Source organism: Coregonus lavaretus, assembly GCF_964263955.1.
Source record: "Coregonus lavaretus genome assembly, contig: HAP1_SCAFFOLD_325, whole genome shotgun sequence".
NCBI lineage: Eukaryota > Metazoa > Chordata > Actinopteri > Salmoniformes > Salmonidae > Coregonus > Coregonus lavaretus.
The window spans coordinates 383,258-410,485 of NW_028157163.1; the positions used below are offsets into that span (position 1 = coordinate 383,258).

The following is a 27,228-nucleotide window of genomic DNA, read 5'->3' on the forward strand; positions in this document are numbered from 1 at the left end:
ACTCACATGTGAAGGACTATGAGACTCAAACAGGCAGGAGTGTCCTTCCAGCATTACAGCCAGTTTACCAGTCAGCTCCTGCAGTCTGGTCCATAGACCTCTCAAAGAGAAAGGCCTCCCTCCTCCTAGAAGTGCTGAAACTCCAACCAGAGAAGAAACCAGTAGAGCTGAAGGGCTGTTCAGATGAAGAGAGTGAAGTGAGGAGTTTCCTTCAGTGTCTGCCCTACATCTCACAGCTGAGGTGAGTCTGAACATGTGTGGTGGTTAGTGATTATGTGATGCTAGTGATTATTGTCTTGTAGAAACGTTGTAATATAAATCTTCAAGTGTTGGTGAATCTAGTAACATTTATACTCAGATTTCTTGACATAACAAATGTTGCATTACTAAATGTCACACAGATATTGTGAATTTTTCTACGTTTTGTGATGCTAGACATTTGTCTTTTAGAAATCTTGTGAATTTTATGTTTGAGACGTTTTGTAACATGAAACCTGAAAGTTGATACTCAGAATACCTAATCTACAAAAGCAAATGTCATGCATATTATGGAACTTTCTCTGTGACATGGTATTACGTTTCCATATGACAGGCATGTATTCATGTACAGTGAGGTCAAAGTATTGGGACATTGACACATTTTGTTTTGGCACATTTATTTTGGCTCTGTGCTCCAGCACTTTGGATTTTAAATAATTCTACTACAATGAGGTTAAAGTGCAGACTGTCAGCTTTAATTGGAGGGTATCTTCATCCATATCGGGTGAACTGTTTCGAAATTACAGCACTTTTTGTAAAAGTCCCCCCATTTTAGGGAACCAAAAGTATTTGGGCATATTCACTTATGTGTATTAAAGTATTCCATAATGTAGTATTTGGTCCTATATTCCTAGAACTCAATGACTACATCAAGCTTGTGATTCTACAAATGTGTTGGATGCATTTGCTGTTTGTTTTGATTGTGTTTCAGATTATTTAGTGTCCAATAGAAATGAATGTTAAATAATGTATTGTATCATTTTGGAGTCAGTTTTATTGTAAATAAGAACAGAATATGTTTCTAAACACTTCTACATTAATGTGGATGCTACCATGATCTTGGATAATCCTGAATGAATCGTGAATAATGATGAGTGGGAAGGTTACAGAGGCATAAATATTATACCTTCCAAAGACAATGCTAACCCCTCCCTGTTATTGTAATGGTGAGAGGTTAGCATGTCTTGGGGGTATGATATAAAATGCTAACCCCTACCTGTTATTGTAATGGTGAGAGGTTAGCATGTCTTGGGGGTATGATATAAAATGCTAACCCCTACTTGTTAATGTAATGGTGAGAGGTTAGCATGTCTTGGGGGTATGATATAAAATGCTAACCCCTCCCTGTTATTGTAATGGTGAGAGGCTAGCATGTCTTGGGGGTATGATATAAAATGCTAACCCCTACCTGTAATTGTAATGGTGAGAGGTTAGCATGTCTTGGGGGTATGATATAAAATGCTAATCCCTACCTGTTATTGTAAATTCTTGACAAAAACATTCTAATTGAATCCAGTTTAATTCCAGGTTATCCCCTGATTTCCTGGCATAACAAAGTTGCATTACTAAATGTCACACATACATCATGTGACTGTCTCTAAAAGTAAATACTTTTACATATAAACAAAGCACATTATGTACATGTGTAACTACTTCATATATCTTTAGCTATGACTGGTTTCATGTGTTCATCCATGTCTGAATCAGCTGTTACTGTCCTTGTTGCAGGTTCTATCCATGGAGGTCTGATCACTCAAAGCGGATCAAGTTCCTGGTGGATCTCCTGTCTCAAGCAGCAGAGTGGGAGGAGCAGACAGGAGAGAAGACGCTGAAGCTGGTATCATCAGTGTGGACTTACAGCACCTTTCCTTTTCCCTATGGAGACAATTCTAAACAGAGTGATTTCCTGCTGGATCTGTACTCACATGTGAAGGACTATGAGACTCAAACAGGCAGGAGTGTCCTTCCAGCATTACAGCCAGTTTACCAGTCAGCTCTTGCAGTCTGGTCCGTAGACCTCTCAAAGAGAAAGGCCTCCCTCCTCCTAGAAGTGCTGAAACTCCAACCGGAGAAGAAACCAGTAGAGCTGAAGGGCTGGTCAGATGAAGAGAGTGAAGTGAGGAGTTTCCTTCAGTGTCTGCCCTACATCTCACAGCTGAGGTGAGTCTGAACATGTGTGGTGGTTAGTGATTATGGGATGCTAGGGATTATTATCTTGTAGAAACATTGTAATATAAAACTTCAAGTGTTGGTGAATCTGGTAACATTTATACTCAGATTTCCTGACATAACAAATGTTGCATTACTAAATGTCACACATACATCATGTTAATGTCTCTAAAATTAAATACTCAGTCTCTATCCCAGAGGTTGTAAATCTCTAATAATCAGACCAAGTAGCCCAGCATACAATCATCAGGCTTTATTCATTGAGAACGTTTTAAAACAAAATGGCCGTACAATCTTTTTACATTTCACACAGTTTCAGGGTGTAATAATTAGTCATTAATAATTAATCTATTAATCCACCCTTTGACTAAATATTACACACATACTCACAAAATATATGTTGTTATAAAAATGAATCACACACATTGAAGCATATAAGTTGATTTGCATATAAAAACATAAAATATTGTCTCATTCAATACAGGTTTGTCAGGGTTACCCCATGATTAAAAGCGTAACGTTACTCTTTAGCAATGGTACCTAACCTGTTTACCCACTATCTGGAAACAACAGTCTAAGCCTATAGTGAAGAAGATTTGCTTCATCACATCCTGCAATATTGATTAATTAGTACATCACACTTAAAACAAGACTTTAATACACAAAAGATCATTACAATAACTTTTAAACTGGAGATTTATAGTTCTAGGTTAACATCCAGTCTCAAACTATCTGAATCGTCGTCGTCCTCCACCAAGCCTGGTGGATCATATTCTTCATTCCTTAGGTCGGAGTCTGGGATTGGGCCGTATCTCACCATCTGCTGTGATACTGCTCCAACGCCTTGCTCACCAACCCTCGGACACAGGGAATAAGACAACATCCACAAAGAACAAGCATACCCATAGACGCGATTGCCGAGCCTAAAATAGTTACAACAATAGTTTTTTATTTACCAAACTTTTGATCAAACCATCCAGTCATTGATGTATTCACCCCCCAGTTCTCAGCCCATTCTTTACTTAATGCAGTGAGACCTGCCAGTGCTCTAGTTACTGTACCATCTGGGGCTGTATTGTTGGGGATAAACTTCCCATGTCTGGAATACACTGCCATCAGACACACATAACTGCACCACATATCACACTTTCACAAAATGCTTGAAGACATGGCTAAAGGTCAATCAGATTTGTGAACATGGTCCCTAGCTGTGTGTTGCCGCTTTCCATGTCTGTTGTCTGTAACTTGTGAGGTGTGGAAACACTTTGTTGCTTTTATGAATTTTGTCTTGCTGCTTTTTGTTCTATGTTGCTCTGTCTGTATGCTACGTCTTGCTTGTCCTATGTTGCTATGTCTGTATGCTGTGTCTTGTTCTATGTTGTTATTGTCTATATTGTAATTGTTTTTAATAACCTGCCCAGGGACTGCGGTTGAAAATTAGCCGGCTGGCTAAAACCGGCACTTTTACTGAAACGTTGATTAATGTGCACTGTCCCTGTAAAAATAAAAATAAACTCAAACTCAAACTCAAACAATGACCTCCCACCATCTTGCAAATACGCCCTTCTCTGCTAAAAGCATTTCGAGAACCAAACTATTCTGCAGGTAATGAGTGAGGTGGCGGATAGTTGGCCTGAGATTCTCTTCACTGCATCCCTTGTCTAATTAACAAACCTTTGTAGATGTAATTAATCCAGTCAACATTTTTATCAATTGTAACCCACCAGAAAAACGTTGTTGTAAACCCTTCTCCAATTTGATCTGCGATTCTCATTACTTTGGTGTCTATCACATTGATAATCTCCGGGGGTCATGGTGAATTGGGGTGCCTTAGTATTATCCTTTTTAAGAGTGGTTATTTTAATATCAGAACAATTAGGTGAGGTTTGGTTTGATCCCAAATCTATCACACAAGAGAACATGGTCTGAGGCATATCTCTTCATGGGAGAAGTCTATGTCACGGTTTCTTCCGAGGCTGCTCCTTCTCCTTGTTCGGGCAGGCTTCGGCGGTCGTCGTCCCCGGAGTACTAGCTGCCACCGTTCGTTGTTTCTGTGTTTGTTGGGTTTGGTCTGTTTTGGTACACCTGTTTCTCATTTTGTCTTGATTATGTGTCCTTTAAGTTCTCGTTGTTTCTGTCTTGTGGTTGTGTGTAGTTGTTCCTTGTCAGCAGGTGTTTCCAGTCAGTTTGTGCTCTATATCTGTTTTAGATAGAGTGTCCGCACTTGTTGTGCGTGTTTTGCATTTATACGCTGAGTGCGTTATTTTTCTCGTGCCTCCGGCTCTGTTTGTAGCCGTTCATTCTGTGGACTTTACTAAAGTATTTTTGGACTAGCATCTGTGTCCTGCATCTGATTCCTACACCACACCTACGCCCGCTCTGACAGTCTAATGGTATCTTGAATCCCCCATCTTGTCCTAAACTGACTTTAACTATTAAAATAATAATTCCCCCAATAGTCTTTCTTGGTTTCAGTATTTCTACGAGATCGAATCAGTGCATCATTTCCCTGTTTAGGTTGACCTGGATTAATCCATAATATGGTTAACATGATGATGCAGCTCAGAGTCCCCCAAAATCCCCAAAAAACGCCATCCCAATCCAGTCCCTGACCCACCTGCCTGGTACTTCCCCATACCCACAGCTCTATAAACACCCCACAGTGATGAAAGATCGGGGTAGGGTTTCTTCGTTAACAGAGTTTACCCCTGAACCCTAATGGTTCTGTTCTTCTCTTTAACTCTGTGTGTGTTCAACGGTGTTGGTATGTGGGCCTACCTTTTTGCAGTGGGTAACGTGGACCCAAGTAGCTCTCTCAGCTATTCTTATAGTGAAGGCAGTTACCAATAGGTCCCTCCCAGCGTGACTGCTTTCAATCCTTTTTCCTCAACGATTGGATCCACACCCAGTCTCCAGGTTATATACTATGAGTCACCTTCTCCTTTAATTCTCCTGTAGGACACAAATTCTTAGTTATACGGTTAACGAACAATTTTCTCATGTGTTCTGCTAATGTATTCTCTAGTTCTATGTCTGCCTGTTCTGGTCCTGCCAACTGTGGCATTCTGTAAGGTCTTCCAAACACTTTCTCAAAGGGGGATAACCCATCTTTATCTGGGGTTACTCTAAATTTCTTCCCTTCACTCCGTGATAACTCTATAAAATCAATTTCCAATTGCTGGAAAGGGTACTTAGCCGGAGGATACTCACCTTGAGGTGCCCTTTGTCTGCCCTGGTGATTATTTTGAGCACAGATAACACATCTTGAACAAAAGTTATTTTTTTAAATAATTAGTAATCCCATATGCAACAAAGTGTTGTCTAATCTGCTCTACCATCCATCCCTCCTGTTGACACATGTCACTGCCCATGTGTCAATATTACCACCTACCTAAACAATCACTTAGGTAATATTGGTAATTTATCATCCAATTGCCATCCCTTATTTATTTTTGAGACTGTCCCTTGCTTCTTTATTGCTCCTATCTTCCTGATCTCATTACTAAATAAATTATCTAGGTAATAGCTGTTTCGCATTAGATTGTGCCTTCCTCTGATTACTGCAGCTCATTGCATTAATTTAGTTTCAAATACCAACTTGTTGTTTATTAAAGCATAATAAAAATGAAATTTAAATGACAACATTTGATAATACCTCAATTTACTTCTATCCCGTAAAAGTAATCCAAGATTACTACAATTGACTAGCAACAGGTATCCCTCATTCAGGGAAAGCTCTCACTCTCTTCTGTTATTTTATGGTTCAAATCATATATATTATTACCAAATTATAATCTTCACACTTTTCACAGTACTATAAATTACCCTCAACTTGGTAAAATAAACTATCTTAAAGTCCTCCTCTCATGCCTTTAGAATTACCAGTGTGGATGATTAATTAACACCAGAAGGTTAAAACAGAGTTCAGAGGCCATTGAAATCATTCAACGAACTGTTCCATCCCATAGTATACTAAACATTACCATCATTCTAAATATTTCATAAATGTTACTTATCCCAAGTGTTCATTAAGTCCTCGTGACATTTATTCTCATAAGAAATCATATATACCCTAAACTCAGTCAAAACCGAAAAACTCCATAAGATTCACTGTGTGTGCTCCTTTAAGACTTATCACCTTTGACCTGTTGAAAAACCCCTAAAATCAAAATAACAACCCTTTATAAACGTCATACTAGGTGTGTTGTTTTTTATTTGAAAAACCCAATTGAAACACAACAACCAAAAATAGCCAGGCCCCACTTAATTTGGTAGCTCACTTTTATGACCTAAATACTGCCTAACTCAACTAAACTGCTCCCCCTATCCCTGGGCAACATTCCAATGAGATAAGCAAATCTCTTTCTCCTGGAAGAGAAATTATACATTTTGTTAACCTTCAATTACCATCAGTAATCTAAAGATGGTAAGTACACACAAAACATGATACAGATATCCCCAGTCCTAACTCATCAATAATCGTTTGTATCAATCTAATTCCTCATAACTAATTCATAAAATCACTCAAAATTCCTAGAGTATACAATGATTATGTTTAATTGATTACCCTTCAGATCATATCCTCTTTAAATCTCACAATGATTATTGAACCCCTAAATCTGCTCCATGTGATCCCATATCAAATGATCCATTATCGTTTATTTTGATCAACACCTTAGGAAAATCTGTTTCCCCTTCTATTGTTCCTGTCACCCTTCTTAATGTCATATGTAATACCTTGCTAAAACCAAGTATATAGTTTATTTGTTATAATTCATTGGTATTAGATTTAAAAGGTGATCGAATAGCTCCTGATTTGTAATGTCATTAATGCATTTCTTTTGAAAAAATGTACAAGTGAATAGGTTGGTTTACTTTTAAGGTTAAGTTTCCCACGTATCTCGTTAAAGTTTTGACCAATGAGGTAACTTGTTAAGTTGTGGCCAATGGGAGAGTGGACTGGTTGCTGGGAAAGAAAAGAGAGGGAAAAGGTTGAAAGAAGGGAGAGGAGAGACGTTAGTGGGGGTGGTGAAGGAAAAACGACCAAAGGAAACGATAAAGAGAAAACAAAACAAAACCATACCTACAGAGTTTTTTTTGAAGGGAAATCCAGATTTTATTTCTATAAGAGAGTGTTTATTATTTAGTTAAGAAAGACCAAGTGGAGACTGAAGCTGCCGTCGCATTGTGGAGACATTCGACATCCTAGAGGTTAGCCTAGCATCGTGCAAGACTTGGAGAGAATTGCTTGTGACGATCAACGAGTTCGGGTTTCCAACGGATGTCTGTTTCTGCTACGGAGTACTGGCTGCATTGATAGCTGTGTTCGCTGTGGATCTTGTGAGGACACCTGCACGGAACTGTCACGATCGTCTGATGAATGAACGGACCAAAGCGCAGCGCGTTGAGTGAACATGATAACTTTAATAAAGTAAAGCACGTAAATACAAAACAAACGACGATTCGTGAAGTCCTCTGCTAAACTGACAGAAACGGAACAATAACCCACAATGCCCACAAGAACACATACAGAATAAATATGGCTCCCAATCAGAGATAACGAGCCGACAGCTGACACTCGTTACCTCCGATTGGGAGTCATATGACTAATCAACATAATTACAACACTTTGACACCCAACATAGAACCAAACCACATAGACTGCACACACCCTGGCTCAACATAATGAGTCCCAGAACCAGGGTGTGACAGTACCCCCCCCTAAAGGCGCGGACTGCGACCGCGCCTCAAAACCCCCAAACAGGGGAGGGCTGGGCGGGCATACCTCCTCGGTGGCGGTTCTGGCTCCGGCCTAGACCACCACCCCACCATAGTCACTACCCGCTTACGTAGGTTCCTCCAAATGACCCCCACCGGTTTAAGGGGCAGCACCGGACTAAGAGGCAGCACCGGACTAAGGGGCAGCACCGGACTAAGGGGCAGCACCGGACTAAGGGGCAGCACCCGACTAAGGGGCAGCACCAGACTAAGGGGCAGCACCAGACTAAGGGGCAGCACCAGGATAAGGGGCAGCACCTGACTCAATGGCGGATCCTGGCTGGCTGGCTCTGGCGGATCCTGGCTGGACGGCTCTGGCGGATCCTGGCTGAACGGCTCATGGCTGGCTGAAGGATCTGGCTGCTCATGGCTGGCTGACGGATCTGGCTGCTCATGGCTGGCTGACGGATCTGGCTGCTCATGGCTGGCTGACGGATCTGGCTGCTCATGGCTGGCCGACGGATCTGGCTGATCCGGTCTGGCCGAAGGCTCTGGCTGATCCTGTCTGGCGGAAGGCTCTGGCTGATCCGGTCTGGCGGAAGGCTCTGGCTGATCCGGTCTGGCGGAAGGCTCTGGCTGATCCTGTCTGGCCGAAGGCTCTGGCTGATCCTGTCTGGCGGAAGGCTCTGGCTGATCCTGTCTGGCGGAAGGCTCTGGCTGATCCGGTCTGGCGGAAGGCTCTGGCTGATCCTGTCTGGCGGAAGGCTCTGGCTGATCCGGTCTGGCGGAAGGCTCTGGCTGATCCTGTCTGGCCGAAGGCTCTGGCTGATCCTGTCTGGCGGAAGGCTCTGGCTGATCCTGTCTGGCGGAAGGCTCTGGCTGATCCGGTCTGGCGGAAGGCTCTGGCTGATCCTGTCTGGCGGAGAGCTCTAGCGGCTCCGGTCTGGCGGACGGCTCTGAAGGCTCATGGCAGACGGGCGGCTTTGCAGGCTCAGTACAGACGGGCAGTTCAGACGGCGTTGGGCAGACGGACAGTTCAGACGGCGTTGGGCAGACGGGCAGTTCAGGCGCCGTTGGGCAGACGGGCAGTTCAGACGGCGTTGGGCAGACGGACAGTTCAGGCGCCGTTGGGCAGACGGGCAGTTCAGGCGCCGTTGGGCAGACGGGCAGTTCAGACGGCGTTGGGCAGACGGACAGTTCAGGCGCCGTTGGGCAGACGGGCAGTTCAGACGGCGTTGGGCAGACGGACAGTTCAGGCCCCGTTGGGCAGACGGCAGACTCTGGCCGTCTGAGACGCACCGTAGGCCTGATGCGTGGTGCCGGAACTGGAGGTACCGGGCTGAGGACACGCATCTCAGGGCTAGTGCGGGAAGCAGCAACAGGGCATGCTTGGCCCTGGGGACGCACATAAGGCCTAGTGCGGAGAGCAGCAACAGGGCATGCTGGACCCTGGGGACGCACATAAGGCCTAGTGCGGAGAGCAGGAACAGGCCGGGCTGGGCTGGCGACGCGCACCGTATCCCTGGTGCGTGGAGTAGGAACAGGCCGGGCTGGGCTGGCGACGCGCACCGTAGGCTTCGTATGAGGCTCAGGAACAGGCCGGGCTGGGCTGGCGACGCGCACCGTACACTTAGTGCGAGGGGCCGGAACAGGCCGTACCGTACTGGGGACACACACTACTGGCTGTACCTCGGGATTAGGAACGGGCCGGACCGGACTGGTTACACACCCCAGTACCTCTCGCCGTGCCTCTACACCTTCCTTCCCTGCCTTTCCTAGTCGCCCCTTTAACCTGGTAGCCTCCTGAATCCGTCCCTTCTCTGCCTCCGTCAGCCCCCTTAACCTGGTAGCCTTCTGTATCTGCCTTGTGGCAGCCTCCTGCTGCTCAGTCGCCCAAGCCATGTGCCCCCCCCCAAAAACTTTTTGGGGTTGCCTCCCGTCCTTCCGACGATGGCCCTGCCGATGCCGTTGCTCCTCTCCTGCCAGGTTCTCCCCCTTCATCGCCCTCCGGTACCGGACGGCCTCCTCCTGGGTAATATGTCCCCAGCCGAGGAGGACATCCACCAACGTTCTCTCCTGACCCGGCGCCTCCTCCCATGTCCAGACCCTTTGCTCCTGGACGCGCTGCTTGGTCTTTCTTTGGTGGGTTATTCTGTCACGATCGTCTGATGAATGAACGGACCAAAGCGCAGCGCGTTGAGTGAACATGATAACTTTAATAAAGTAAAGCACGTAAATACAAAACAAACGACGATTCGTGAAGTCCTCTGCTAAACTGACAGAAACGGAACAATAACCCACAATGCCCACAAGAACACATACAGAATAAATATGGCTCCCAATCAGAGATAACGAGCCGACAGCTGACACTCGTTACCTCCGATTGGGAGTCATATGACTAATCAACATAATTACAACACTTTGACACCCAACATAGAACCAAACCACATAGACTGCACACACCCTGGCTCAACATAATGAGTCCCAGAACCAGGGTGTGACAGGAACTACTATATTTTGCTGAGGCATTATCTACAAGTAGTGAGTAACTACAAATGTGGGGTGGACTTCGGGACTTTATGTATGTCATAATTTTTTGATGAGCTCCAACGCGCGCCCAGGGTTTAAGCAAGCTTGCAAATAATTTGGACATGGGTTGTGGAAAAATCATTGGGGTTTATTATTTTTATTTCTTTTGATGTGATACATTGAAAATTTGATTAATATAGATCTTGAACCTTATGTCTGTTGTATTGGTGGAGTCATTTACTGTTTCATTTAATGCATGGGAAAGCATATCCTTATAATAATAACCAAGTCTATAATCATTCTATCTGAAGTTAATACCCTATTTGTCATTCACCCTAGCAAGTTTACAATAGGGATTCTTATTGGAGATGTCCTTCTCACCTAATATCCCATGTTGTTCAGATATTCTAAATAAGGTAATATTGTGAGAGTCAAATTCGAGCCTGGTGAGAGGGTTACACATATTTCACTCATTTGCCAATATAGCCCTTACTTCAAATAAGTAAGCAGTGATATTTTATTCCAGGCATCTCCTACTGTCACTTAACATATACTGTAGGGGATTTCCCTCAATCTTGAAAAAATAAAATAAAAACACAAAACTCCCCCCTCAGAACACATCAGATAACTCCACGTATCATTAAATTCACTAAACCTATAAATAACAAACCCATAACCACCTTCCGGTAATCTACTGATTTAAACCTGTTGCATTAATTTATTAAAATATAAACCTTTTGTTTAATAAATCCACTGTTTGCATTGAACACATCTCTCAGTCTCTCTAGGTATTGACTAATAGTCTCACTGTCTCCCTGCTTACACTCGTGGACTTTTGAGAAGTCGGCATGTCTGTGATAATATTCTCTCAGATTATCACAGAGTTGTGCCAATTTATCTCCATAAGCCCCTCCCTCTGCCCACTCTAGAACCCCTGTATTCAGCTTAAAGCTGGCGGTCAGCCCTTCCATATCTCTTCTGAACTGGTGTACCCCTGTCTTAGGGTGGGGTATCCCTTCCACTGCTCTCACTACATCTCTCTGCTTCGTTTACTAAATCCTGGCATTAGTCAATTCTATCCACACACCACCAAAAACGAATAACATATTTGCATACACATAACTAGAAAGCATGAATTTAATACCATTCCTGCTTAAACAATGCAATTGAACATTTCTCATCACCCAATTTCTATAACTTTTTTTTTTTTTTTACACAGGAAACCCTGTACCATCTCTTTTGCTGACTTTCCATCTAACATTACTTTTCAACATTTCTCAAATCTAATTACCTCTGTTATCAACTAGATTATAGCCACCTCTTATGAAACCCCCAATCTGTCATTGTTTAGAATACAGCAGATATACAGTGGGGAGAACAAGTATTTGATACACTGCAAATTAATTACTTAAAAATCATACAATGTGATTTTCTGGATTTTTGTTTTAGATTCCGTCTCTCACAGTTGAAGTGTACCTATGATAAAAATTACAGACCTCTACATGCTTTGTAAGTAGGAAAACCTGCAAAATCGGCAGTGTATCAAATACTTGTTCTCCCCACTGTATCTCCTCTCTCCAGACTGGCTGGCTGTAAACTCACATATGAATCCTGTGAGACTCTGGCTTCAGCTCTGCAGACACCAAACTCCCCCCTGAGAGAACTGGACCTCAGCTACAATGACCTGGGAGACAGAGGAGTGGAGCTGCTCTGTGTTGGACTAACCAGTGCACTCTGCAACATAAAGACACTAGTGTGAGTTAACTATCTTCAGTATCCACTGTGAGTGTTTATATATTATGTATGTAGTTAGTATGTGTATGTTTTTAACATTATTTGAACGTCTTGGTAAATATGCAGAAACATACATAAAATGTGATAAATATATCAAACTAAGGTAAATATCTTGAGTGAGTTAGTATGTTTTTAACATTGGTTAATCATGTGTCCTTCTGTTATTATCTTAATGCATCTCATTATTCTTAAAGCTTTGCATATTTAACAGTGAATCACTATATCTCCTCTCTCCAGACTGGCTGGCTGTAAACTCACATATGAATCCTGTGAGACTCTGGCCTCAGCTCTGCAGACACCAAACTCCCCCCTGAGAGAACTGGACCTCAGCTACAATGACCTGGGAGACAGAGGAGTGAAGCTGCTCTGTGTTGGACTAACCAGTCCACTCTGCAACATACAGACACTTGTGTGAGTTAACTTTCTTCAGTATGAGTTATTATGTGGATGTTTTAAACATTTGTTAATCATGTGCTCTTCTGCCCTCTAGTCTAGGTCAGTGTGGTCTGACAGAGGGCTGCTGTTCAGATCTGGCCTCAGTCCTGAGTTCACCCAACTCACAACTGAAACAACTGGAGCTGAGAGACAATGACCTGCAGGACTCAGGAGTTACACTGCTGTCTGCTGGACTGGAGGATCCAGACTGTAAACTACACACACTGGGGTAAGTACAGCTGTTTCAGTCAGGTCGGTACTGAGCTGAGTTACACTGCCCTCTGCTGGACTGGAGGATCCAGACTGTAAACTACACACACTGGGCAATGTACAGCTGTTTCAGTCAGGTCGGTACTGAGCTTAGTAAAACAAATACTCTGAAAATCTGATGTTTCATGACAATGTTTGTGTCATGGACAAATATATGGGTGTCCTACAAGATGATTGATACCAGAACACCAACCTAGACAGCTGTTGTGTCTCTCTGTAGGCTGTCTGGCTGTCTGGTCACAGAGGAGGGCTGTGCTGCTCTGTCTTCAGCTCTGAGGTCAAACCCCTCCCACCTGAAAGAGCTGGACCTGAGCTACAATCACCCAGGAGACTCTGCAGGGGGACTGCTTTCAGCTGCTCTGGTGGATCCCACAGATAAACTGATGAAGCTGAAGTAAGTCAGAATAGATGTCCTAATAGTGTGAGCAGTGGTTGTGTCCTATGTAGTGTAGTAGGTTCAGTAACATGAGGACATGATGGTAGAATACAGGGGACGTTTACCCAGCAGGCTTAGCACTCCAACACAGCATACATCATCACCACATGAATACTCTTCTTCTGCATCACTGATATCCTGTTGGAATTGTACTCTGTTCTGTATGCAGTAGGTAGGATAGAATACCTGTATGTATCTAGTAATGAATTGTACTCTGTTCTGTATGCAGTAGGTAGGGTAAAATACCTGTATGTCTCTAGTAATGAATTGTACTCTGTTCTGAATGCAGTAGGTAGGATAGAATACCTGTATTTCTCTAGTAATGAACTTGGATAGTGCACCAGAACACAACAATATGGTTTAAATGTTGACTGCTTTATTAGGTCTTTGTCAGTCAATAACCTGTTTCTCCTACAGTGTGGATCATGGTGGAGAGTTCAGGCTGAAATCAGGGCTGAGGAAATGTAAGTCTCTTCAATCCTAATCAACTACATATTCAGAACTACAGTAACATAGTAACTAATCAATACTTATCTACCTACAAAACAAAATTGTATATGAAGATGTGGTTTGATTAAACTCTCCTTTTGTCTACAGATGCCTGTCATCTCACCCTGGACCCAAATACAGCAAACCCAGTCCTGATACTGTCTGAGGGGAACAGGAAGGTGACATGGGTGGAGGAGAAGCAGCATTATGAAGACCATCCAGACAGATTTGACCGTCATCCCCAAGTTCTCTGCAGAGAAGGCTTATCTGGATCTCGTTATTACTGGGAGGTGGAGAGGGGTGGTGACGGGGCTCACATTGGTGTGGCGTACAAAGGAATGCAGAGGAAGGGAGAGGAGGATGACACTTGGATTGGAACCAATAGGAAGTCCTGGTGTTTATTCTGCTATGACAGTGGTTATCACTTTTACCATGCTGGAGTCATCAGATTCTTCCCTGGTCCTATTTCTGACAGAGTTGGAGTGTATCTGGACTGGCCAGCTGGTACTTTGTCCTTCTATAGTGTGTCCTCCTCTGGTACACTGACACACCTTTACACAGAACACACCACATTCACTGAACCCCTCTATCCTGGGTTTGGGGTTTATTCCTCCTCCTCCTCAGTGACCCTGTGTCAGATAGATGACCAACACATTCAAAGGTGAGTCATAGCAATGTTTCATCATGTGTTTTCCTCTGGAATCATTCCTACAATTAGATTAGTAGTAGTGGTGTGTTTTAATGTGTTCTGTTGGACCTACAGACAGTTAGATTAGTAGTAGTGGTGTGTTTTTAATGTGTTCTGTTGGATGTACAGACAGTTAGATTAGTAGTGGTGTGTTTTAATGTGTTCTGTTGGACCTACAGACAGTTAGATTAGTAGTAGTGGTGTGTTTTAATGTGTTCTGTTGGACCTACAGACAGTTAGATTAGTAGTAGTGGTGTGTTTTAATGTGTTCTGTTGGACCTACAGACAGTTAGATTAGTAGTAGTGGTGTGTTTTTAATGTGTTCTGTTGGACCTACAGACAGTTAGATTAGTAGTAGTGGTGTGTTTTAATGTGTTCTGTTGGACCTACAGACAGTTAGATTAGTAGTAGTGGTGTGTTTTAATGTGTTCTGTTGGACCTACAGACAGTTAGATTAGTAGTGGTGGTGTGTTTTAATGTGTTCTGTTGGATGTACAGATGTTTCCTCTCCTATGTCTCACTGTAGTGTCAGTTTCACTCTAACCACAAGAGGGCATCAGAACCTGTTAAAATGATACCTGGTGACATCACGTCTCTAGGGGCTTTCATCAAGATAAGCAATGTCACCTGTAATGTCACCATCAGTATTGACTTCATGGAAGTTGACATAGTGTTATGTCACATTTGGCAATGCACCCTACATAGGGAGCTGTTCTGTCACCCTTTATACACCCTTTGTATTGCTTATGAAGACTGTATGTATGCTATATAAAGCCTTTATAAGTTGTATTTAGTTTAATCACAGTATATCCTTCTGCTTTCCCAACACCAGAGACCATGGTGGAGAGTGTTGTATCAAGCCTGGACCTGAGAACACCAGAGACCAGATATGTGAGTGTTAACTGATAATTGTTTTAAAATCAAAATACGATTAAAGCGTTCTTGAGTCCCAGGCAAGGAACACAATCATGATCTATTTGGTCAAAACAAACTTAAAGGTAGAGTCAGCAATATGATGTAGATGCACAAAGTAAACATCATAGTGGGTCAATTTCTACAACAACTAAGGGCGTTGGAGCGCGATGCTAAACTCCTCTGTTTTGGTCCCGTGGCTACCACGCTGTAAGAGAGTGAAGAGAACCCGTGCACATGGGCAGATACTGTGTGAGAGAGAAGTCAGGCATCTTGCTCATCACAATATCTGCGGTGCTGCTCGTACAACATCATTTAGCTGACTCTACCTTTAAGCTCTCATCCTGGGATCTACCAGAAATCAGGCCCCCAACATCTCCAAAACATGGACCAGAACCATGTTGTTTCCTGCTTCCACAAACATTCATTAATATAACACTAATGTCAGATTATGGTATGATAATGAGTGTACATTCTGAGACTGTTGCTCACTTACATTCATTTTTATTACAAGTCTGTTTAATATTTATTAATTCATTATTACATGAGATTGTCCATTTTAAATAACAACTACTTTTGACTTCAGGGATTCCTCAGAGCTGTAAGACTTGTGACCATGTTGAGGTAAGTCATAATGTCAATTCTCACTTTTACATACCTTCAGGAGTCAGGCACAGTCTGAAAGCCAGGTGTGTACTGACCAACCATTCATACTGGGATATAGACAGTCCTGTGTTCTGCTTGTAGGAATGCAGGATTTTAACTTCTGTCATATTTTGTCATTAGACAGTTTAATTGGATCAATCACCAGCATTCCATGTAACATTGAATAAATACATTAGATACATTTCTTTGTTCATTTAATGAGCCAGTTTCCCGGACAAAGATTAAGCCTAGTCTTGGACCTTAAATAACTTTCTATTGAAACTTCCATTGATCATGCTTTAAGTCCAGCACTAGACTCAATCTGTGTCCAGGAAACTGGCCCCATATGTATAACTGACATGCTTGTCCTTGTTCAGGACTCCACACACTGGCTTCAGATTGAACCCTTGACTTCCACTGTCCAGGAAGTGACAATGTTCAGGTAAAATAACTACTTTTAACATTTCATTCCGCTTGCTAGTGTATTTCCCCATTACCTTTGGGAATAGGCTTCTAATCCAACCTCTCCATTTGACGATTGACCCTCTCTACCATATCTTGTTGTTGCCCTCAGGCACAGGACACCCAAAGGGCGTTATGAGTGCACAGTGTCTGGGCTCCGCTGGGTGTGTGAGAGAGATGTCATTCTGAAGTATCACTTCAGGAACTGGTATCCCTACAGTCACCTTCTGAAAGACATGCAGTACGGACAAGGTGGTCCATTGCTGGACATCACTATGGAGTTAGGTGAACTGGAGGAAGTTCATCTGCCACACTTTGTCTGTTTAGGTAAAACCATATAGAAATAGTATTCAGAAAGACATTTCCATGTAACTGAGTTTCACTTCCTGAATGAATAAATGAATATTCTGAGAGTTTGAGTTTACTGTGATCTGGTACCGCATATTCTTTGTGTTTTAGATGGATGAATAATACAATATTTGTCTTTCTGTCTCCTTTTTATTGTGTTGTTCAGGGACCAACCCTTCCCTGAGGAATGAGATGAAGATTCTTCATGTAGAGGAACATGGAGTGTCTTTTGAGGAAGTGCATGAGGTCACCAGATTCCATGCTAAGATTCTCCATCCCAAGTTCTCAGCTATCGCTGTTATACTGAGCTATATCTTTTGGCGGAACATAGATGTCCACTGTGAGCTGATGCTCTATCTGTCAGTGAAAAAGCAAACACTAATTCCACGCCTATACCTGTTCCCCAGTAACCCCAGCCAAATACAGGTGAGGTACCATTCTTTTAGAGGTGACCTTAACTAAGCAGTGGTACGGTTTATGTTGACACTCGTAACATGAAGATAATAGTGTGTTGCTAGTTTTCTGAATAATGTTTGAATAAGACTATACATTGACTGGTTGTGTATTTCATGCCTCGTTTCGCAGGCTGTGGAACAACAGGAAAAGTCTCAAGGGTCTTCAAGGGTTCTCATCACAAGACCAGAGCAGGCCTTCAAACTGAATAGTTACTTCAGACTGAACATTCCCTGTTCTACCTACATCAATCCACCGGTACAGTTTTAGTAGACTAAGAACATGAATCTGACATTTAAGTCACATTTCTATCCATTGCTCTCTCTCGCTCGCTGGCTCTCAATTCACATGGCTTTATTGGCAAGGGAAACATATGTTTACATTGCAAGCAATCTCTCTCTCGCTCTCTCCATCTCTCTCCAGACGATTCATCTCATACATAGAGACTCCACACCAAGCTTTTTCAAGGCGGTTGTGAAAATGACAGGGGTTGACATTGAGATGGAGTTATTCGGTGATGATGAGAGGATTGCATGGAAAGAAGTGGTATCACAAGGTAGGAGCATATGTCAATCATAACTTTGTACTTATGTAACAGATGCTATTTAGAGTGATATAACCTCATTTTGTTTATCTTTCAGATGAATACATCACTGCCACCCATTCAACAAGTAAGTAAACATGAGAGTTACAGTGCATTCAGAAAGTATTCAGACCCTTTGAATTTTTCCACATTTTGTTACGTTACAGCCTTATTATAAAATTGATAAAATCGTTTTTTCCCCCTCATCAATCTACACAAAATACCCCATAATGACAAAGCAAAAACAGGTTTTTAGACATTGTTGCAAATGTATATATAAAAAAATACCTGAAATATCACATTTACATAAGTATTCAGACCCTTTACTCAGTACTTTCTTGAAGCACCTTTGGCAGCGATTACAGCCTCGATTCTTCTTGGGTATGACGCTACAAGCTTGGCACACCTGTATTTGGGGAGTTTCTCCCATTCTTCTCTGCAGAAGCTCTGTCAGGTTGGATGGGGAGCGTCGCTGCACAGCTATTTTCAGGTCTCTCCAGAGATGTTCGATCGGGTTCAAGTCCGGGCTCTGGCTGGGCCACTCAAGGAAATTCAGAGACGTGTCCCGAAGCCACTCCTGCGTTGTCTTGTCTATGTGCTTAGGGTAGTTGTCCTGTTGGAAGGTGAACCTTGGCCCCAGTCTGAGGTCCTGAGCGCTCTGGAGCAGGTTTTCATTAAGGATCTCTCTGTACTTTGCTGAGTTAATCTTTCCCTCGATCCTGACTAGTCTCCTAGTCCCTGCTTCTGAAAAACATCCCCACAGTATGATGCTGCCACCACCATGCTTCACCGTAGGGATGGTGCCAGGGTTCTTCCAGATGTGACGCTTGGCATTCAGGCCAAAGAGTTCAATCTTGGTTTCATCAGACCAGAGAATCTTGTTTCTCATGGTCTGAGAGTCCTTTAGGTGCCTTTTGGCAAACTCCAAGCGGGCTGTCATGTGCCTTTTACTGAGGAGTGGCTTCCGTCTGGCCACTCTACCATAAAGGCCTGATTGGTGGAGTTCTGCAGAGATGGTTGTCCTTCTGGAAGGTTCTCCCATCTCCACAGAGGAACTCTGGAGCTCTGTCAGAGTGACCATCGGGTTCTTAGTCACCTCCCTGACCAAGGCCTTTCTCCCCCGATTGCTCAGTTTGGCCGGGCAGCCAGCTCTAGGAAGAGTCTTGGTGGTTCCAAACTACTTCCATTTAAGAATGATGGAGGCCACTGTGTTCTTTGGGACCTTCAATGCTGCAGAACTTTTTCGGTACCCTTCCCCATATCTGGGCCTTGACATAATCCTGTCTTGGAGCTCTAAGGACAATTCCTTCGACCTCATGGCTTGGTTTTTGCTCTGACATGCACTGTCAACTGTGGGACCTTATCTAGACAGGTGTGTGCCTTTCCAAATCATGTCCAATCAATTGAATTTACCACAGGTGGACTCCAATCAAGTTGTAGAAACATCTCAAGAATGATCAATGGAAACAGGATGCACCTGAGCTCAATTTCGAGTCTCATAGCAAAGGGTCTGAATACTTATGTAAATTAGGTATTTCTGTCTTTTTATTTTTAATACATTTGTAAACATTTGCAAAAACCTGTTTTCGCTTTGTCATTATGGGGTATTGTGTGTAGATTGATGAAGAGAAACATGTAGTTAATCCATTTTATAATAAGGCTGTAACGTAACAAAATGTGGAAAAAGTTAAGGGGTCTGAATACTTTCCAAATGCACTGTACAAACCAATGGCTTGAGGGCCAGTCGACATGGTTTACTGTTGGACTAGTCCTGATTATAAAAGGCTGTCTTCAAGATCAATGCCATCTCCTCCAGGACTTGATGTAGATTAGCCTGGTTCTGAATGACATCTCCTCCAGGACTTGATGTAGATTAGCCTGGTTCTGAATGCCCCAATGCCATCTCCTCCAGGACTTGATGTAGATTAGCCTGGTTCTGAATGCCCCAATGACATCTCCTCCAGGACTTGATGTAGATTAGCCTGGTTCTGAATTCCCCAATGCCATCTCCTCCAGGACGTGATGTAGATTAGCCTGGTTCTGAATGACATCTCCTCCAGGACGTGATGTAGATTAGCCTGGTTCTGAATGACATCTCCTCCAGGACGTGATGTAGATTAGCCTGGTTCTGAATGCCATCTCCTCCAGGACTTGATGTAGATTAGCCTGGTTCTGAATGCCCCAATGACATCTCCTCCAGGACTTGATGTAGATTAGCCTGGTTCTGAATGCCATCTCCTCCAGGACTTGATGTAGATTAGCCTGGTTCTGAATGACATCTCCTCCAGGACTTGATGTAGATTAGCCTGGTTCTGAATGCCCCCATGACATCTCCTCCAGGACTTGATGTAGATTAGCCTGGTTCTGAATTCCCCAATGCCATCTCCTCCAGGACGTGATGTAGATTAGCCTGGTTCTGAATGACATCTCCTCCAGGACGTGATGTAGATTAGCCTGGTTCTGAATGCCCCAATGATATCTCCTCCAGGACGTAATGTAGATTAGCCTGGTTCTGAATGCCCCAATGCCATCTCCTCCAGGACTTGATGTAGATTAGCCTGGTTCTGAATGCCCCAATGACATCTCCTCCAGGACGTGATGTAGATTAGCCTGGTTCTGAATAACCCAGCCTGTTTTTCTACGTCTGTGAAAACCGACCCTAAATATGAATGAAACAGTAGTGGTGTGATGTGTTCATTGATGCAGGTTGTTATTGTTACAGAATATGTTCTTAATGTAAAGATTAATAATACAATGAAGACTTTTACTGTAGGTCACTCTGAAAGACGTCTGTTTCTAAATGTCTGAAATGTGAATGAACAAATGTAGTTATTTTATAACCTGCCTCTCTCAGGTGCTGTGTTGGGGGCAGGGCGTCTGGCTGAGAGCAGTCTGACTGGTTCTACAGAGCAGCAGCTGCGTTCTGTACGGACAGAGTTTGTGAGACGAGTGTCAGGACCTGTCCTGGATGGTCTGCTGGACGGACTCCTGCAACACACAGTCATCAACCAGGAGGAAATGGAGTCAGTAAAGGTGATAGCTGAGAGGGCAGAGAAGGCACGTGACATCATCGACATGGTGTTGAGAAAAGGAACTGAGTCATGTTCCAGGATGATCAACCTTCTTGGGGAGCTGGACCCCTATCTTTGGACACAGCTTCAGAACAACAGTTGTAGCCAACCCCTGGGTGTGGGGAGACCAGGCAGAATAGACAGGCAGGGTGGTTCAACATGGTCTTGGTGTCTGTTGCTTTAATTCAGGCTCCCGAAAATGTACAGAAAATGTCAATCAAACATGACCACTATAATAGCAATAAACTAACCAAAGGTCCAGCCACACAGCCTCTCTCCTTCTGCAGCCTCCTGGAGGTGTGGATCTTCTAGCAGGAGGGTCAGTTAGTCCTCCACTAGGTACCTAGCTGGACCCCTATCTAGCAGGAGGGTCAGTTAGTCCTCCACTAGGTACCTAGCTGGACCCCTATCTAGCAGGAGGGTCAGTTAGTCCTCCACTATGTACCTAGCTGGACCCCTATCTAGCAGGAGGGTCAGTTAGTCCTCCACTAGGTACCTAGGTATGGACCCCTATCTAGCAGGAGGATCAGTTAGTCCTCCACTAGGTACCTAGCTGGACCCCTATCTAGCAGGAGGGTCAGTTAGTCCTCCACTAGGTACCTAGGTATGGACCCCTATCTAGCAGAAGGGTCAGTTAGTCCTCAACTAGGTATCTAGCTGGACCCCTATCTAGCAGGAGGGTCAGTTAGTCCTCCACTAGGTACCTAGGTATGGACCCCTATCTAGCAGGAGGGTCAGTTAGTCCTCCACTAGGTACCTAGGTATGGACCCCTATCTAGCAGGAGGGTCAGTTAGTCCTCCACTAGGTACCTAGCTGGACCCCTATCTAGCAGGAGGGTCAGTTAGTCCTCCACTAGGTACCTAGCTGGACCCCTATCTAGCAGGAGGGTCAGTTAGTCCTCCACTAGGTACCTAGCTGGACCCCTATCTAGCAGGAGGGTCAGTTAGTCCTCCACTAGGTACCTAGCTGGACCCCTATCTAGCAGGAGGGTCAGTTAGTCCTCCACTAGGTACCTAGGTATGGACCCCTATCTAGCAGAAGGGTCAGTTAGTCCTCAACTAGGTATCTAGCTGGACCCCTATCTAGCAGGAGGGTCAGTTAGTCCTCCACTAGGTACCTAGGTATGGACCCCTATCTAGCAGGAGGGTCAGTTAGTCCTCCACTAGGTACCTAGGTATGGACCCCTATCTAGCAGGAGGGTCAGTTAGTCCTCCACTAGGTACCTAGGTATGGACCCCTATCTAGCAGGAGGGTCAGTTAGTCCTCCACTAGGTACCTAGCTGGACCCCTATCTAGCAGGAGGGTCAGTTAGTCCTCCACTAGGTACCTAGCTGGACCCCTATTTAGCAGGAGGGTCAGTTAGTCCTCCACTAGGTACCTAGCTGGACCCCTATCTAGCAGGAGGGTCAGTTAGTCCTCCACTAGGTACCTAGGTATGGACCCCTATCTAGCAGAACATGTTGATACAACTCTGTCTCTCTCTCACACCAACACACCTACCTACCTGATGTCTGTGTATTTTAAACTTTAGATTTTAAATGTCATTGTATACGCATTGTAAACCTGTATTGTATACGCATTGTAAGCATGTATTGTATACGTATTGTAAACATGCATTGTATACGCATTGTAAACATGTATTGTATACGTATTGTAAACATGTATTGTATACGCATTGTAAACATGTATTGTATACGCATTGTAAACATGTATTGTATACGCATTGTAAACATGTATTGTATACGCATTGTAAACATGTATTGTATACGCATTGTAAACATGTATTGTATACGCATTGTAAACATGTATTGTATACGCATTGTAAGCATGTATTGTATACGCATTGTAAGCATGTATTGTATACGCATTGTAAACATGTATTGTATACGCATTGTAAACATGTATTGTATACGCATTGTAAACATGTATTGTATACGCATTGTAAACATGTATTGTATACGCATTGTAAACATGTATTGTATACGCATTGTAAACATGTATTGTGATGTTATTGGAATTTACTTACTGTATTTGCATACTCACTGTGAATGTGTCCGGGAAAATGGCTCTGAGAATTTGGCATTCAACTTAAAACCACAGAAATGTATTTTATGAATATATTGTACAGTGTTGGCCTGATAGAGGTTAATGAGAGGGGCTGGATATCAACACAACCACCTCAGTCTATCAGCAGTTTTCTCAGTGAGAGCACATTGACCATTGACAGACATAAGGAGCTGTTCAACCTATCACCCCTTTACCAATGACTTGAGAGTGGCTGAAGGACATATAAGGAGCTGTTCAACCTCTCACCCCTTTACCAATGACTTGAGAGTGGCTGAAGGACATATAAGGAGCTGTTCAACCTCTCTCCCCTTTACAAATGACTTGAGAGTGGCTGAAGGACATATAAGGAGCTGTTCAACCTCTCTCCCCTTTACCAATGACTTGAGAGTGGCTGAAGGACCAATCAGCCCCCATCTATACACAATGTTTTACTAAATGTTTTATAACGTTGTATTTTTCTATGTGTATCTACCTGCCCAGGGACTACAGCTAAATCTGGCACATTTACAGAAATGTTGATTGATGTGCAGTATCCCTGTCAAATACATGTTGTACATGTCAATTAAAAGGAATGTATTGTGACTTAGAATGTTGTTTAACAATATGGAAAAAAGCAATAAAGTCAACCGCCTTTATAGCACAAATAATATTATAGCACTGACATTTGTTAACAGCATTGAAAGTAATGATTACTAGACAGTTGTCATGGTAAAAGCAGTAATACAAATAACATTATTTATGATGCTACTATTAATAATAATAATAATATTATAATAATCAATTTTAGAAAACACTTTAAAATCTCATCGTTAATTAGATTAGATGAGTTTATTAGTCACATGGAGAGGGAAACAAAATCTTGTGCTCCAACAGCGCAGGTCAAAATAAATCAAATCAAGAGAAGTGAATGAGACAATCTAAAGATGATAATAATATGTAGACATTTACAACTGGGTGGTGGGGGCAGGGTAAGAGTCTGTTGGGTGCTGGGGGCAGGGTAAGAGTCTGTTGGGTGGTGGGGGCAGGGTAAGAGTATGTTGGGTGGTGGGGGGGGCAGGGTAAGAGTCTGTTGGGTGGTAGGGCCAGGGTAAGAGTCTGTTGGGTGGTGGTGGGGGCAGGGTAAGAGTCTGTTGGGTGGTGGGGGCAGGGTAAGAGTCTGTTGGGTGGTGGGGGCAGGGTAAGAGTCTGTTGGGTGGTGGGGGCAGGGTAAGAGTCTGTTGGGTGGTGGGGGCAGGGTAAGAGTCTGTTGGGTGGTGTTGGGGGCAGGGTAAGAGTCTGTTGGGTGGTAGGGGGCAGGGTAAGAGTCTGTTGGGTGGTGGGGGCAGGGTAAGAGTCTGTTGGGTGGTGTTGGGGGCAGGGTAAGAGTCTGTTGGGTGGTGGTGGGGGCAGGGTAAGAGTCTGTTGGGTGGTGGGGGCAGGGTAAGAGTCTGTTGGGTGGTGGTGGGGGCAGGGTAAGAGTCTGTTGGGTGGTGGTGGGGGCAGGGTAAGAGTCTGTTGGCTGGTGGTGGGGACAGGGTAAGAGTCTGTTGGCTGGTGGCTGGTGGTGGGGGCAGGGTAAGAGTCTGTTGGGTGGTGGTGGGGGCAGGATAAGAGTCTGTTGGGTGGTGGTGGGGGCAGGGTAAGAGTCTGTTGGGTGGTGGTGGTGGGGGCTGGGTAAGAGTCTGTTGGGTGGTGGTGGGGGCAGGATAAGAGTCTGTTGGGTGGTGGTGGGGGCAAGGTAAGAGTCTGTTGTTGGGTGGTGGTGGGGGCAGGGTAAGAGTCCGTTGGGTGGTGGTGGGGACAGGGTAAGAGTCTGTTGGCTGGTGGCTGGTGGTGGGGGCAGGGTAAGAGTCTGTTGGGTGGTGGGGGCAGGGTAAGAGTCTGTTGGCTGGTGGTGGGGACAGGGTAAGAGTCTGTTGGCTGGTGGCTGGTGGTGGGGGCAGGGTAAGAGTCTGTTGGGTGGTGGTGGGGGCAGGATAAGAGTCTGTTGGCTGGTGGTGGGGACAGGGTAAGAGTCTGTTGGCTGGTGGCTGGTGGTGGGGGCAGGGTAAGAGTCTGTTGGATGGTGGTGGGGGCAGGCTAAGAGTCTGTTGTTGGGTGGTGGTGGGGGCAGGCTAAGAGTCTGTTGTTGGGTGGTGGTGGGGGCAGGGTAAGAGTCTGTTGTTGGGTGGTGGTGGGGGCAGGTTAAGAGTCTGTTGTAGGGTGGTGGTGGGGGCAGGGTAAGAGTCTGTTGTTGGGTGGTGGTGGGGGCAGGGTAAGAGTCTGTTGTTGGGTGGTGGTGGGGGCAGGGTAAGAGTCTGTTGTTGGGTGGTGGTGGGGGCAGGGTAAGAGTCTGTTGTTGGGTGGTGGTGGGGGCAGGGTAAGAGTCTGTTGTTGGGTGGTGGTGGGGGCAGGGTAAGAGTCTGTTGTTGGGTGGTGGTGGGGGCAGGGTAAGAGTCTGTTGGGTGGTGGGGGCAGGGTAAGAGTCTGTTGGGTGGTGGGGGCAGGGTAAGAGTCTGTTGGGTGGTGGGGGCAGGGTAAGAGTCTGTTGGGTGGTGGGGGCAGGGTAAGAGTCTGTTGGGTGGTGGGGGCAGGGTAAGAGTCTGTTGGGTGGTGGGGGCAGGGTAAGAGTCTCTTGGGTGGTGGTGGGGGCAGGGTAAGAGTCTGTTGGGTGGTGGTGGGGGCAGGGTAAGAGTCTGTTGGCTGGTGGGGGCAGGGTAAGAGTCTGTTGGCTGGTGGGGGCAGGGTAAGAGTCTGTTGGGTGGTGGTGGGGGCAGGGTAAGAGTCTGTTGGGTGGTGGTGGGGGCAGGGTAAGAGTCTGTTGGGTGGTGGGGGCAGGGTAAGAGTCTGTTGGGTGGTGGGGGCAGGGTAAGAGTCTCTTGGGTGGTGGTGGGGGCAGGGTAAGAGTCTGTTGGGTGGTGGTGGGGGCAGGGTAAGAGTCTGTTGGCTGGTGGGGGCAGGGTAAGAGTCTGTTGGCTGGTGGGGGCAGGGTAAGAGTCTGTTGGATGGTGGGGGCAGGGTAAGAGTCTGTTGGGTGGTGGTGGGGGCAGGGTAAGAGTCTGTTGGGTGGTGGTGGGGGCAGGGTAAGAGTCTGTTGGGTGGTGGTGGGGGCAGGGTAAGAGTCTGTTGGGTGGTGGTCGGGGCAGGGTAAGAGTCTGTTGGGTGGTGGTGGGGGCAGGGCAAGAGTCCGTTGGAATGGAAATCCAACTATCTAGTAATCATTACTTCCTCGTTTACCCTACCCTTATTAATAGTAGCATTATAAATAATGTTTTACTGCTGTTACCATGACAACTATCTAGTAATCATCACTTCCTCATTTACCCTGTCCTGTTGTGTTCTAAAATACTATTCTGATACAACCCCCCAAACAATACTAATACGTTTCTTATTAAACTTTATTTTCTAGTTTATTTTATGCACTTTGTTATTATTCATTACATCATTTATCAATCATACGTAGGCGCTAATCTGTACGTAAACCATGCAAGGGATCATTTCCACGCAAAGTGTGAGATTTATCAATATAAATGTTAGCTTGAGAGTGTTCAGCCCCATGACCACGATCAGTGCCAAGTGGTGGAATAAGGGAACTGCTTGTCAAGCGTAGAACGGGGAAAATATACTGTATGTTGAAAATGTGTTTTATTGTGAGAGTAATAATGACATTATTGTATTTATTTTATTATATTGACATTGTGAATTCATGCAACGTCTTGACAGGTTAAATATAATTGACCACATTGGTGCATTTGTAACGATAATAATCCATATAAAGTACAGTCATTTGTTAAATTAGAGGTACGTGTGAAAGTGAAACTATTGTGTAAATCCTATAAAAGACTGAGATAATGGAAATCCAATGAGAGATGGCTGATCTTGCTCTGTTGGAAGATCTGGCAAAGCTGCATTTCACAGAGAGCACGTTTTTAGAGACAGGTGGGACTTTTTAGCAGAAAGTACAGATTGGCTCATCAGATATCGTTTCCCAAAACCAATCTTATAGGATCATTGCGAGGATTTAAGACCTACTTTAGAAAGGCAAACCCATGCCATTCGGGTGCACGTGTAGTGTATTAGGATTATGTCTTTGTTAATGGTTTTTAAGTGGAACTGAAAGAATGTAGATTTTAGTATCAAGAGGGAATGTTTTAGTGTAAC

At 44.3% G+C, this 27,228-nt stretch overlaps 3 protein-coding genes across 3 annotated transcripts in view; 2 read left to right on the forward strand and 1 right to left on the reverse strand.

Moving 5' to 3' along the window:
• Positions 1 to 27,228, reverse strand: part of LOC311125733 (calcium/calmodulin-dependent protein kinase type II delta 1 chain-like) — a gene marked incomplete at both ends in the record, with an annotated part of 279,669 nt that overhangs the window by 162,275 nt on the left and 90,166 nt on the right. The gene's annotated exons all lie outside the window — the stretch shown is intronic.
• LOC311125726 (vespryn-like) lies at positions 13,011 to 14,525 on the forward strand (the record flags this gene model as incomplete). Its single annotated transcript, XM_084199758.1, has 5 exons — positions 13,011 to 13,031; positions 13,152 to 13,348; positions 13,808 to 13,854; positions 13,988 to 14,273; positions 14,504 to 14,525. 5 exons carry the CDS (start codon positions 13,011 to 13,013, stop codon positions 14,523 to 14,525), a joined length of 573 nt encoding a protein of 190 aa, XP_084055884.1.
• On the forward strand, positions 15,391 to 23,756 carry LOC311125737 (NACHT, LRR and PYD domains-containing protein 1 homolog). The gene is made up of 9 exons (XM_084199766.1): positions 15,391 to 15,458; positions 16,066 to 16,103; positions 16,502 to 16,566; positions 16,699 to 16,913; positions 17,101 to 17,360; positions 17,520 to 17,645; positions 17,811 to 17,943; positions 18,029 to 18,058; positions 20,825 to 23,756. Exons 3-9 carry the CDS (start codon positions 16,559 to 16,561, stop codon positions 21,223 to 21,225), a joined length of 1,173 nt encoding a protein of 390 aa, XP_084055892.1. The 5' UTR covers positions 15,391 to 15,458; positions 16,066 to 16,103; positions 16,502 to 16,558; the 3' UTR covers positions 21,226 to 23,756.